The following is a 15,011-nucleotide window of genomic DNA, read 5'->3' as shown; positions in this document are numbered from 1 at the left end:
AAGATCTATCGTTCAGGTAGTTTGATTTGGGAAGGCAATTTCATAGTGGCTTGATGGCAAAGTTGTGGAATATCTCTTATTAGATAAGTTGATTTATTCAGGTAAGTAAGCAAGACCAGGAGAATAGATGTCAAGAGGAGATGGTTGAATGATGTTGTCATTGATGTTAGAATCAGTTGTAAGAGTGCATCCTCTTTGGAAGCAATGAAGAAAAGAAAACAAGTCTCAACATGAACACTTTTGATATACGCCAATGAATTGCTTTAATTGGAAGTTCCAATGGACAAGAAGCCCTGGAAGAAGATAGGGTGAGAAAGGCAAATTGCAGGAAGACAAAAGGAGATATCTTGTCAGGGGGAGTTACCCTTTACCATTGATGTCAAAGGGGTAGAGAAATCAGGAGAGGAAGATCAGAAGCATGGAGTCAGGGGGAGTAGTGATCGCAGGGGGAGTCAATGTGTTGCCATCAATGCCAATGGGGGAGATTGTTGGAAATTGGTTGTCATTGATGTCAACCCAAACAACAACTAGAAGAAGGACTACGTCTGTTGAGGTAAATGGATGGGGAGATGAATGAATATGCTAAGGAGATCATCATCATATGATAATACTCGTCATGGCCTTTTTAAGGGTAGGTGGCACACCTCATGGTTCCTCTCGGTTGAGGAGATGTGCTCTCTCAAAGTTGAAGCCCCAAGGGTGTGGTTATGGTGCCCAAATGAATGATATTGGTCAAATTTTGGGATTGATATTTAAGAAATCTTAAATAAAATGTGTTGACCAATCAACCTGCAAAAGGAGAGATATTCCTTGTCAAATCTGCCTCCATAGAAGGATTAAAGTCAACTCCTTACAATTAATTTTTAATTGTGAAAATAATTGAAAAATGGAGATTAGTTTGACTCATTCAAATTTTGATTTTATAAATTTAAAATTTGAGCTTTACTTAGGTCGGCTCCATGTATTAGGGCATGTTGGCTCCTTTTTCTGCCCCCTTATTCCGGTATAAATATGGGCTTTGATTTCCCTTAAAGGGTATTTAATTCCATGCCTGATATTTGTATTTTTGGGTCTGATATTCCTGAGGCCATGGGTAGAGGTGATCATCAGTAGAAGAAGGCCGAGTTTTGAAGTAGTTTCTTGTTTCATTCCTCTGTGGTAATTTCACTGGCTAGGGTAGAGCTCTGTGCACTGTTTAAGGCAATGTTGCATGACTCGTACTCGTATAAGACTCATCTGGCTATTGATTTGGCAACTCGTATAAAAATTGGGAACGACTCATATAAGACTCGACAAAATATAGACTCCCTCCATTTTCCCTTTCCCTCCACCAGATCTCAAAGAAAAAGAAAAAAAATTGAAATTTGCTGCCAAGGACGGGTCTTATAAGGGTCTGTACGAGTTTGATAGGAATCGTATGCGAGTCAACGGGTCAGCGCAAGTCTTATGTGAGTCTTATGCGAGTAAGGGTCTTATGCGCAAGTTCTATGAGAGTGACTTGGTTTGGCATATGGCCCGCGAACCTTGAAGGATCTTATATGGGTCGTGCTTCACTAGTTTAAGGGCTTATTCTGGGTGATTGTTTTAATCTTCTATTTGGTGGATTTCATTGGGCAACTGCAAATTCTGAGGCAAATACCGGCTTGGTTTGAGGCCTATTGAAGCATTGTATCGACCCTTGCCCGAGGCCAAATTTTGGCCCCCTTCCTGAGGCCATTTTCAGAGGAATATTTCGACTATCTGAAGCAAGATCTAAACCCTATCCTGAGACTTGTTTGAGGCTCCTTCGACCTTGTTGTGAGGGTTTGCTATAGAAAATTATGAGGCATACATTGGCTATCTTGAGGCCTGTTCGGGGCACTGTTGTGGCTAATTTTAATGATACTTTTAAAAGGCATATCCAAGCTATTTTAAAGACTTATTTGAGGCAAGACTTTGTTGGTTTTGTGGACAGTTTGGAGTAGATTTAGAGGCCAAGTCTGAGGCCTATCTTTCTGCCAACTTGAGGCTCGAGTTGATGTCAATTTAGCACCAAGGCTGAGGTCAAATTCACACCCTCTTTTGAGAGAAATTTCAAGATAAGTTTGTCCGTTTGTGGCATTATTTCAGTCAGACTTGAGGTGTGACATAATGGACTTGAGGTTGAATTCATGCCTTTTTGAATTAAAAAATTGAATGGTTTCTTGGGCCACAAAAAGGGGCAGATCTCGCCATTCGTTAAGGGAAATTTCTAGTGGTTGAAAATTAAAAGTGGAGCTATTAAGAGATTGAGTTAAGGACTAATACAAGGTCTGTTAAAGAAGAATTTTTGCTTACATACAAGGCAAAATCATAACACTAATTGGAGGACTTATCAGAGGTTTAATCTTGACAGAGGTTAAGGGTTGATGTAGGGCATCTCCAAGGGAAAAAATCTAGGCCAAATCTAAAGCGATCCTTGGTGGGTAGTAAGCTTATTTCAAGGTATGTAAATCATTCAGTTTGTAGTTTACATGCTTAAGTCATTTGTTGAGGCAAGAGTTGGATATAGAAACCTACAACAATATACAAGAAGCAGTTCTGAAGTTTGATTTATGAAGTGATAAGTTTGTACATGAGCCCACATTTTTCTATCTTTTATTTTTAAGGGTTGTAGGGTGGTGCACGAAGAAGACCAAAGACTCCTTCAGTTTGGAGCTTGAGAACATCTTCATTCTTTATGGTGGTAGGGTGGTGTAAGGAAGAGATTGGAGTCTCCTTTAGGTTGGAGCCTGAGATCATTTCAGTTTGGCAGGGTGGTGCTGGGTCAAGTTGGAGCTTGCAGGGTGTTGGAGCATCCTTCCAGTTGGTGCTGGTAAATCCACGGTGTTGGAGATGGAAAATCCAGGGTTTTGGGGCATCCTTTCAGTCGGAGCTGATAAAATCAGGGTGTTGGAGCATCATTCCAGTTGGAGCTGGTAAAAACAAGGTGTTGGGGCATCCTTTTAGTTTGAGCTGATAAAACTAGTGTATTGGAGCCTCCTTCTGATCCTTGATAGAAAATCTTGGAAGTTGGAGCTTCTTCTTGATGTAATTCTCAAGACATATATTAAAAGTGTTCAATGGTTTTTCTCTCGGAAGGGTTTCTACTTAAATTTTTTTTGTGTACTGTTCATGTGGTGTGATGTGTTGCTGATTGTCCTATTTGATTTGTGGTAATGATATGTATGCTCTGAAATAAATTAAAATTAAGTGAAATACTGATTCACCCCCCGTCTCATCATTTCCAACATTAATTCCTAGGACAAAAAGTATTTCCTAGATCACTTGATTGGAGATAGGTAAAAGCGATGAATATCTTGTGGAAAGGGAAGAGGAAAGTTATGTATTGACCTTCAAAGTCATATAAATGAGTCTAAGGTCTATTGACTAGTCCAACTAGCTTTTAAAAGCTAGGTATTTTGAATTTGTGCATGCAAACCTTTGAGAGTGAGCCTTTGGTTAGAGTTACCACTTTGGCACCTTATTTACTACCTATTTTATAGTTTTTTTTTTTTACGTTTTGTAGTCTTTCTCTTTAGATATGCATTTTTAGCATAGTACGCTAAGGGGTAGGCTGTTTTAATGAAGTGACATAGCTCAAGCTTCATTACCATTTTTTTTGCTTTTACACTCTCTACCTCTAGTTTTTTTTGGCTTACATTATTTTTCAATTTTTCCATTTAGACCTTGTTGGATGACATTTGATATGTCAAACATAAGCAAGGATAATATCTTTTTATGAACGGGATGGTACTGAAACGGAAAGGATGGAAAATGTTACGTATGGTTAGGATATGAAAAACACTACTTCAAATATGTAACTTTGCCTTGGGGAGTGTAACATGCCTCAAAAAACTCAATGAAATAGTAGGCATCAAAATATGTGGAATGAAGCCCTTCACCATAATACTTGGCCCTAGTCATCATGCTCACTAGCAATAAGTTATAACATAAGGGTCATTCAAAGGACAACTTCAGCACATGTGAATCATTGTAAGGATGAGATGGAGGATCTCCATGTCATCCTAGGCCTGGCTTAGCATGGCTAGTACACAATGCAACTTCCACATGGTGACCTCTGAAGGGATATGCGTATGGCTAATATGAAAAGCAAATACTATAAACTGCAGTTCCAAGTAATACAAGTGAATGCAATTCGTCAAAATAGAAAGTTCTTATATAGTAACACAAATTTCAAAAAAGGAGAACAAAAGCTTAAAATAAGTCCTTTTGAATATATATAATAACTAGAATCTTAAAAGAAAAGGCTGATTTAATCCTGGGATGTAGTTGTAGTTGATGCTGCTGTAGATTGACTTTAACAATAGAGATGTAACATGAAATCTGCATGAAGCCTACTTGCATTAGGATCAATAAATGCAACAGTAGTACGACACATGGGCTTCCAGGAGAACTTGTAACGGGGATATTCTTATGGATTATATTCTTATAAAAGCTCTAATTTGGGGCATTTTTATACATATTCATACATGGGATTTCTTCTTAATAATTGTATCCTATGTCACACGTTTCGGGTTTGAATTTGAGTTCGAAAATGATTAAGTTCGATTCAAATTCAAATTTTCCAATGAGGTTCATATGAGGTTCAACATTAAGTTCAACTATACATATTTTTCAATATATATATGACATAAAATAATAAAAAATCAAAATTAATTAATAAACATAAACGAGTAAGAATTTTGATTAGTAAACATCAATGTTACATTTATCGTTATCGACAATTTATCGCTGGGGGCCCAAAATTTAGATTATCGGCAATATTAGGGAAAATATCAGAAATTATGAGGACTTGAAAAAAATACAAAATAATCTTTTTTTTTTCAAAATTTTATTATTTTAAAGCAACATCAACATCAAACAAACACCCTATTACACAAATATGAAAATATAACTACAAAATAAAATGTATCAGATGTTAAGTGGTACATCAATCATTGACACTAGATAGTAGAAACTGAAATATGACATTTTTTCAAATTTATTCCTTTAAAGCACTTAACAAACATCAACATCAAACAATTAACAAACACAATGTCACACAAATATGAAAATAAAATTATAAATCTAATATATAATGTATAAGATGTAGATACTACTACTAGATACTGGAACACTCTGCCGTCACCCAACTTTATCGCACCTCCTCTGTTTACAAGGTAATATTGGAGACTTGTTCTCCTCATAGTAAAGCCCCGAGTTTAGTTTTAGAATGGGAGGGTGTCTGGAGAACGTAAAACATGGAGGGGGATGCATAAGCATAAAATGATCGTCCAAGTACATGAAATGCAGCTTCACGTAGCTGCATGTTATGCATTTCAGAGATTGTGCCTACACTAGCTTTCAGTTCAAGAAGGATCCCCTTCTTCCATGACTTCAACATCTATCTTGCTCCTTGTTCATACGTTGAGTTCAACTTCAGGACGCGAATAAACATTCTTGTTAGAAAATGTTCTTCTAGTTTCAGAAGCCAGTTACAACCTCAGTATTTAAGAATTTTATTGATGAATTAATTTTGTGCATACATCAAGTCCCTTTCTAGAGATCCATAGAAGGGTTTTTTGGGCCCTATAATAACTCATTGTAAAATCGTCACTACAAATGTGACATGACCTTTTTCGTGACCCAGTACTGTTTTATGGTTTGTCTGGGATTATTTTTGTTACGTATCAAAGGAAGATATTTTGTGGGTTATATGGGGCCTTTGCTTATTTGTGGAAACATTGGAAGGGAATCGATTTCTAACCCCACTTTTAGTTGCACTTCCACTTCCTGTTTCTCCCATTTGGCTTCAACTTGTTTCATCATTCGAATTTGAATGGGAAGAATGGGCCATTCTGTTTTCAGTAGTGTTCCACAGGGACACATCCCCCAAGGTTGGGGGCATGCCCCCATGTTTTCCACTCTCTGTGGATGGGGGGACACATGGAGAAATATTTCCCCACGCCCCTTTTTGGGGAAACCTGGGAAACCACATGGGAAATGTTTTACTTGTTTCCCCAAAAGGGGGACCTTTGGGCGCCCCTTTCCCCCATAACGGGGATGCCTGGATGCTCCCCCTCAGAGTTTTTGTCAAACAACCCATGAAGATAGAACAAAAATAAAAGATAGAGCTTTTAGGAGTCTAGGAACCTAGTAATTCTTAAAGTGACATTCTCCTTTAACTTACCTTTACAGTCTCCTTTTATCTTACCCTTTCTATCATCTTACATTTACATTCTCCTTTATCTTACCTTTTCTATCCTTTTACTTCAATTTTTAACATTAATTGTTTTAGGATGTTTTAGAGTGGTTCCAACCTCATTAGACTTCATATGGAGAAAGTGGACTTTCCTATCCCATTCAGAATTCAGCAGACTTAATAGTTTTAGGATTTCAGGATTGGTGGGATTGTAGCATTTCCACTGGATTGCATAATGATGAATTTGCATGGGATGAATTGTTATTGTTGGGATTTTCTCACTATTATTTTTATATTTTATAATTTTAGAGATGGGGACCCCGATGGACCCAAATTTGGGGTGCTTCCACATGTCTCACTTGTGTGTCTCCCCACTTTCACGTTCCCCTATCCCTGAGACTTGGTGGAACATATGTTTTTATCATAGTCTTGTTTTGCTATAATAGGTTTTTAGTTTTGGTGGTTCAAAGTGATTTTTTTTTTAAATAGTTATAATTTGTGACTAGCAGAATAGGCAACTGGGCTGTGCCTGTACTTGTGTACACAGGGTCAATTCCAACCACTACCACTATAACCTCTAGGTGTATCCACACTGCCCCACGGATGGTACACAGGATAGTCGAGGTTTGAACCAGCAATGTCACAACTCAAAGTGAAATTTTGAAACCAACAACTTAGAACTCATATAGAAAGCTTCAAAAAAAGACTCTGTACTTACTCCCAACAATATCCCTCTATTAACACAAGTTGAAAATCTTGTCGCAAGACAAAATTCTCTTCTCCAAGCACAAAGAATGTGGCTGCTTATCTTGCCACCTTTGACTTGGAAAATGAAGTTTTGTTTCAAATCAAGCAGAATACTTTAAAAACTAGTGGAACCCTCCTACTTGAAGAAATAAATGTAAACTGTGTTTTTTTAATAAATTGAAGTTTCAAAAAGTTGCCATTCATTGTAGGGGATGGCTGGACATCCTTTGTGGGGCTTGGGGATGACTTGGCATAACCAATGATAGTGATGGCAGGGGATGTTTCCTACCTACTAACACTATCTGGGATGCAGGAAATGTTTCCCCGTGGTACACTGCCATAAAAATATTTGACAGGATTATTGAAAAAAGTTGTCTTGATCTAGTTACATAATATCCTTGATCTAGTTACATAATTATTTTGATAGTTGTCTGTTCTAAGACATTAACCCACTGATCAAACATTTCCCTGCTTGATCTTTGATGATCGTTTATTATCTATCGGAAGTATGACACTGGTGTAAACTTTTATCATGGGATTGTGTACACCATCACGTATTGTGGAAAGTAATTCATGGATTCACAACAGTAAAAAATTCTACTACAGAACCCTTGAGTATTGATTGGATACAATAAAACCTAATGCAATGCTGATTGGGAACTTTGTCAGAGTATTTAATAATAAGGATCAACCATACTTACCATGGGGCCATACACTATGGAGTTTTAGCATTCAGTTCAAGCCATTTTCCTGATATGTTCTGTACTCAATGCTGAAATTTACCCAGAGTTCATTGAACCTGTTTAGCCCTTCAGAAAGCATAATAAATGCCTTATAGGTAATAGATGGGTGATTTTCTCTTACGAATCCAGCTTGTCAGTATCTTTAGCTCTGGCAGTCTCCATCACCTATATATGCAAAATATTCCTTTATTGCAGCTTGATATCCTTCAACACCACAAAACACAAAATATCACTTTAATGCAGCCTGGTCTCCTTCAATATTGCAAAACAGCAGTAAACACATCTTTAATAGGGAGATATAATTGTAGGAAACATGTTAATTTTTGCAGTCAAAGCAGGTGGCTGGGAGCTATATGTATTCGTTGAGTGGTAATTTCCCTTGTAGGCTCGCCTACAAGTTTTGGAAGTTCTCTTCCCACGGCTAACTATTGGGGTTTTGTACATACCATAGGTTGGTTGAAGCCATCTCTGCCTTATGCTTTTGGACATCTTGATTGTTTATTTCTTCTTACAAGTGGCCATGGTTACTGCTTCTCCCAAGTGATCAAGTTGTCCCTGAAAGGTACACAAGTATCTGTACAGTGAGATTTCAGGTTATTCCAGCAGTTAGATTCTCATATTTTTAGTTTCAAGTTCATATTTGCCTGATTTGACTGGCCTCTAACGTACATGTTTTTGCATTTTGCCATTATATTGGTGAAGACTCAGGTTGTCATGCTTGATTTTGTACATTTGTCACTCTTTGGATATGGAGACTAGTTTATATTCTTTCGTACTCCCAAATACAACCAATGCCATACAATCATTGGGATACTTTGTAGTACATTTAAGTATTTTCTTGTCTGAAATAGTCAATGTGTTTAGAGATGTCCTTGGAACTCAAATGGTAAATCAAAAGATTTTGTAAGCTTTAGTCAAGACCTGAAAACGAGGACTGAAAGTTTGGTGTTACACAAAATGGGGTTTTCACCAATGGCCATGGTTGTAAGGTAGGAACATGAGAGTGATCATTGGTGGAGTTTTCCTTCTTTTACATGGCATTGTGTTCTAGGAACTGCCTTCATTAATCTTAAATATGCAAGTTTTCCCGATGTTTTTTGAGAAATTCCATTTGTCAAGTTATATCTCCCTTGATTTTAATCAGTTTTGAGTACACAAATCCAAAGGTGCTTATTGGACTTGGAGTACCTAAGGTTGGTGTTGGGCTTCAAATTTTTCAAAGAATTATACACAACATTTTGTGACCATTCTTCAACATTTATTTTTAAACTCGAACATATTCTGATTAAGTAGAGCAAACTGGCACGAAGACTACATAACTTGATATCCATACATTACAAGTGTTTGGCATTCTAAATGTCCCAATCAATCTGCTTACCGGAGAGCAGTCAAATCTAGAGATACAGCCATAGCAGTAGAGGGTGTGATAATGGACAACATTGGAGTCGGAGAATAGTAAATATGGATGCCTATCTACGCTGATAGCATGAGTAGAATGTGTATTAAAGAATTTGATTGACTGGAAAGTGCCTGCTTTGTTCTTTTCTTAAAATAGTGAATATAAAATAATTTGGGTGACTTGAAAATGCTTTCTTTGTCCTTTTTCCGAAGAAGATTTCTGAGTTTAGCATAGCTGAAAGCCTTAAGAAATACAATTTATCTGTCTCTGCTCCTTTTCAACTTCCAAGTTTGTTTGCAAAATAACACAATGATTTGCCCTTTTTGAAATATCTTTATGCAGTGATTAGAATTTCTTTAATATGCGATACTTTTGGACTAAATACTTCTATGTTTGCATCTCTCTAAGTCATTGGAAGACAGTTGATCGATTTTTATTACCTGAATACAGGCTCGAGGGCTTGATGTGTTGCCAACCATTATATCTCGTTTTCGAAAGGGTGGCGATGATGGATCAGCGGATTTATTAGAAACAGTTGTGTACCCCGAAGAAATCACTCATTGTGCTGCTGGTTTAAGATGGTTTAAATATATCTGCCTTCGTTCTTGCATGAATTCTTGTGTTGCAATAAATATGGATTCTGAAGGTGTAAAACTGGAAGAACTGGATATATCTCAGAGCTATGACTCTGACAGTGCTTATAAACCTAGGAAGGAGCTTTCGTCTCACAAACATTCTATTGATGGAAGTGTTGAACCTGGCTGTGCTTGTTCAAGAAATTCTGCAGTGTCAGGTGCAAACGACATCCCGGCTGATGTCATTGATAAATTTCACAATGTTGTTAGAAAATATTTCCGGGGCCCATTGAAGCCTCCTTTCAATGAGAAGGCGAGACAGGCTGCAGGATTTGGGTCGGAGTGGTATTTTCCTCTTGCAAGTAATGGGATTGGCTCCATATAGGTCTACCATTCATGATAAGTTCAGTAGCACAACAGTAGGACAATTTTGCAATTCTTAGGTCATAGGAACATATTCTTGCCAGCCACTGAAAATTTCTAGAGACGTGCAACAACACTTAGATAATCAACCACAAAGGGAATCCATTAAAACCGATTTTTTCAAGGTTAAGTGAATTAAATAAAATACCCCAAGCCGCCATTTTTGCAATCTGAGAACCTGACAACACTCTGTTTTAGTGTCTAGTAAAGTGTTGGTGACATATACTTAACGGTGTCTAATGACGAATGAACGGTTGAATTCTTACACCAATCACTTCAATATAAATGATAAACTACTTGTCATTAGATTCTTGCCATGAGCACTGAAGTCCGTGACTATATGCATGATCATTGCTGGATTCTATTGGGATTTTACCCTTGAGATAAAGCAGATTTTGGTCTTCTAAATAATTTTTTAGACACTTGTTATCTTGATCGTTACTTCATGCCTTTCTTATTTTTTATGGTAAATTATTCATGGATAATTGTTGTCCAGTTTCTTTTCATTGGTTTCAGAGGGGATGATATTCCTTGCACGTTGCAACAATTTTTTGAACACATAACCAGTTAGAGCTTGCCAAGTTGACTGACATGCATTCTCTCTCTCTATCTATAAATTGGATGGAAACTTATGTCAAGCAAATTTCGCTGCATGCGAGTACATACTGGCATTGAAATGTTGCTTGATCCGTGTTCATTAAACCACGCGGGCCCTTTAATTCTTTATATGGACTAACTTACTAAGAGATCAAAATTGCTACAAGGGCTTCTTTCGTCATCTTCAAACTGTTTTAAAGGTTTTAATGTCAGAAAATTGGTCTAGCTAGAAATTTAAATGAACGTGCTAATTTATCCAATCAAATTTTGAATCTTGGTTATGAATAATAAACTTGATGAAGATTTAACCTGGGAGAATCACAAGAATAATGAATTTGATGAAGATTTAAGCAGGTAGAATCGTAAGATAAAGGATGCAAAGGTCAAACAACCAAATTAATCAATGGGAACCCAATCAAAACAGAGGAAAATGGGATTGGATCCGTAGCGATGACAACTCAAAGGTGCAATCAACACATGGAAAGATTTGATTAAAACTTTTGTAAGAATATGTAGAAAGTCGTTTCTTGATAGCTAGTGGCCACATGTGGTTGTTTATGGCTTATTACCTTTTATTTATTTATCACTCTTATGGTTTAAGAGTTAATGGAGTCAACAATAAAATCATAAGCGTTAATGAAGTCAACAATAGTAAAAATAGTGTTAAGTCACCGAGGAATAATCTGTAATAGTTCAAATTTTGTTAAGTCACCTATGGTAGTTCAAATAGTGTTAAGTCACTGAAAATAATTTAAAATAGTGCTGAGTGTTTTAAGTAATTTAAAACAGAGAAATAATAATAAACTAGTGATATCGGTTATTGAAAATAATTTAAAATACTAAAATAATTTAAAATAATGTTGGCTAGCTTAATTCTTAAGCTATAATCTAGTAATATATTAAAGAGGATGATTAGTGATAAATGAACAGATGTGAGAATTATCATCGTTGCAACACCCCCACATGGTTATCTGAAGAAAGATGATGAAGTATATTACCATCATTCCACCACCTCCCACATGGTTATATGAAGAAAGATGATGAAGTACATCTCCCCTCTCTTCTCTCTCTCTTTCTATATATATATATATATATATATGAGAGTAGGCATGAGATAACCCAACTCAAATACAAGTGTGGATGGGTATATAGTAATTCAACCATCGTCATAGAATTACTCAGCGCTTGAGAAAATGACAACTAAATTGCTCATCAACCAATAGACACAATGCCAATATGACCCTTGATAAGGAAGTTTTGAACAAAGGCACAATTGCAAGAGAGAAAAGTGAGTGGGCATACCCAACTCAATGTAGAGTCAACCATAGCTAGAAGAGAGGGAGAGTGGGTTTATGAGGATTGAGATAAACATATTATTGTTTATGGTTGATTCATAGATTTTTATTGCAATTGTATATTAGAACAATGAATAGGTATTTGATAGAAATAATGATAGGATGATGGTTTACAATGACTCTCATGATTGTATACTTATATGCAATGTTTGGTCACAAGGTGAATGGGTATATACTCTTTGACCTTTCATTAAATTAATTACGATATTTATTATTATTGTTATATTTGTTACATTGTCATTGCTTTAAAGAATTTGTCCTCAAAGCATAATAAATAGGATCTCTTTTGTTGAACAAACATGTTTCTTGGTGACATCCTTTTTGTGTTTAATAAAAATGTGGAATTCCTATGTAAACTTTATATAATCTAGTCTTTTGGATTATAATTTATAGTGTACCCTTAGGGAGCCACTTCATGTGGGTGAAGAAATGACAAGATTATTGAAATAAATTATAGTTAAACTTAATTAATCAACAGTCGATGTTGACTAGCCGACCTATGCATTAATGTGATCATTTTTTAGCTTATAGATCTTTAGTTTTCATGATTTGCTAAGCTTTAGCTTGTCATCTTTGTTAATATTATTAATGTTTTTCAATCTCGACTATTTTCTTTTGTATGCACCTTTTTTCTATATATCCACTTTGGCTATCAACTTGGCATTTTCGATATAGACATAATGGTTTGCATTATAACAATGTCCTACAAGAGTGGATATGTTTATTTGGTTATGAGCAATGTTAGCACTCTTTCTCCATTGTACTCTTTCCCACATCAACATCAAATGGAATATATGCCTTCTAGTTTATAATGTCCATCAAATAACAATTCATCACTACCTTACTCAAGTAGGCATGGAAAACACAAGGAAAACATAAGTCTTTTGTTGATCAACCATATTTCTTATGATGTTTAGTGGAGAGAATGTAACTTTAATGTTTCTCTTTAGATGATCTTGACAACCTCGTCCATAGCGTCCTTACCATATGGAAAGGTGAACTTGGGCTCCTTAGAATCCCCATTGCTTCTTTGTTAGTGTATTATGCCTTTTTGCATTGTCTTCTTTATTTGTTTTTATTTGTAAAGATTCTCCTTGAAGACCTTCTCTAGGCGATCCATTTCTTGTTCAAGATGTTTAGAGTTAGAGATACTTGTTACCATAGTCACTAATCTATTGATAACTGTAATCTTTGGAGATGGATGGTGGTGGGAGGCAACATGCATGTATCTATCATTGTGTTTTTTTCCTATACATGTGGTGGTCTAATGTACCATTCCTTTTTTGTTTCTTTTGGTAGATTAACACATTGAGAAAGGGAAGTTTACCATATTTATATTGTTTTAGGAGTTTGACTTCATTTTTGGTTTGAGTATTGACAAGGTTTCTTTGTGTTGTTTTCATCATATCCCAGTGTTTTGACCTGGTTGTTTAATGTGAAACCTTGATGCTTTTAGGTAACATATATACCTTTTGTGTTTCCTGCTCTTTTTATTATTATTTGTAATTGACCTTTTTTAAGAGGGGAACTGTCAATATTCTATAATTTATAATGTCGACCTTGTTATTGAATATTAATGAATTGTTTAAAGGTTTGTGGTATAATTGCTTAATTATATCATCCATTCCACATCCATCACCATATCCATTTCATCGTGTGGTAGAGCGTAGAACCCTATTTGCAGTTTTAGTTCTCATATTTGCGCGGACACTTTATGCCATCTTATTTTCTTTACCTTTTGTCCATCAACAATTATAATTGTGAGGTCCTTGGTGGGATATACAAAAATGTTTAGTTGTTTAGTGACATTGAAATTTATACAATTACGTATATTGTCGAAATCTACAAGTATCATTATGTTTCTATTTTTGAAAATTCCTTTAAGCTTAAGCGTCTTAGGTTGTGATTTCCTTGTCCTAGATATAGGTGAAATTTTAGATTATTTTTCTTCTTTTCTTCGAACATGGATCTTATTAAAATTCCTAAGACGAGATAAAATATATTTTGTAATTGTTGTTTTTTTTTGGTCCTGTCAGGCCAGGGTAACTCCAGACTTGGCAGAAGAAAACTGATTGATTGATTTCATTAGGTAACTATTGTTTATATATAGGAATGTGACTGATCAGTTCATCTACTTGATGACTGTTCACATTCAGGGTACACCCAACCGCTGAGGATTAGGTGTCAACAATTCCCCCCTTAATCTGAAGGGATGTTGGTGAGTCCAAGCATCGTTCTGAATCTTTCAAGCTTTTCTCTTCCAAGCGCTTTGGTGAAGATGTCTGCAATTTGCTCTGACGGAGATGGATTGTTTTGGCCTCAACATGATGTCGGATCAGATGATATTTAGTATTGATGTGCTTAGTACGATCATGGAACTTTGGGTTCTTGGCCAACTTTATTGCAGAGGTGTTGTCAATCATGAGTGGAGTTGATTGTACTTGTTTTACCTGCAAATCTTCAAGAATTTTCCTGAGCCACACAATTTCTTTCGTTGCTTCAGCTGCTGCCACGTATTCTGCTTCTGTTGTGGAATCTGCTGGAACTGATTGTTTGCGTGATCTCCAAGAGACAGCTCCTGATCCAAGACTCATAGCATATCCTGAAGTAGATACTCCAGTTTCTTTGTCTCCATCGAAGTCTGAATCAGAGTATCCAATCAAGCTGAAGTCGTCCACCTGTGTATACTTGATTCCAAGGTCTTGAGTTCCCTTCAAGTACCTTAGAACTCTTTTTGCAGCAGAATAATGTCCTTCACAAGGCTTTTGCATAAACCTGGAGAGGATTCCAACAACAAATGAAATGTCTGGTCTGGTAGTAGTGAGATAGATGAGACTTCCTATAAGCTGTCTATACTTTGTTGCATCCTCAAATTCCTTTCCTTCAATAGATGTGAGCTTTAAGTTTTGTTCCATTGGAGTAGAAAGAGGATTGCACTCTGTCATGCCAAATCTGTTTAACAAATCTCCA

General features: G+C 36.3%; 1 protein-coding gene across 2 annotated transcripts in view; it reads left to right on the top strand.

Annotated features, from left to right (window-relative positions):
- Positions 1-10,593, top strand: part of LOC149198703 (3-oxoacyl-acyl-carrier synthase-like protein (Protein of unknown function DUF455)) — a 247,564-nt gene extending 236,971 nt beyond the window's left edge. For both annotated transcript variants that reach the window (XM_089402126.1, XM_089402125.1), the window contains exon 4: positions 9,542-10,593. In XM_089402126.1, the coding sequence (XP_089258252.1) occupies positions 9,542-10,051 (510 nt within the window). In that variant the 3' untranslated portion in view covers positions 10,052-10,593. The remainder of the gene's footprint in view (positions 1-9,541) is intronic.
- Positions 10,594-15,011: the final 4,418 nt, after the last annotated feature.

Source organism: Pinus tabuliformis, chromosome 2_1, assembly GCF_031772625.1.
Source record: "Pinus tabuliformis cultivar Carrire ecotype Pingquan chromosome 2_1, CPIR1, whole genome shotgun sequence".
NCBI lineage: Eukaryota > Viridiplantae > Streptophyta > Pinopsida > Pinales > Pinaceae > Pinus > Pinus tabuliformis.
Note: the sequence above shows the minus strand (reverse complement) of the source record. Positions and strands in the feature narration are given on the sequence as shown.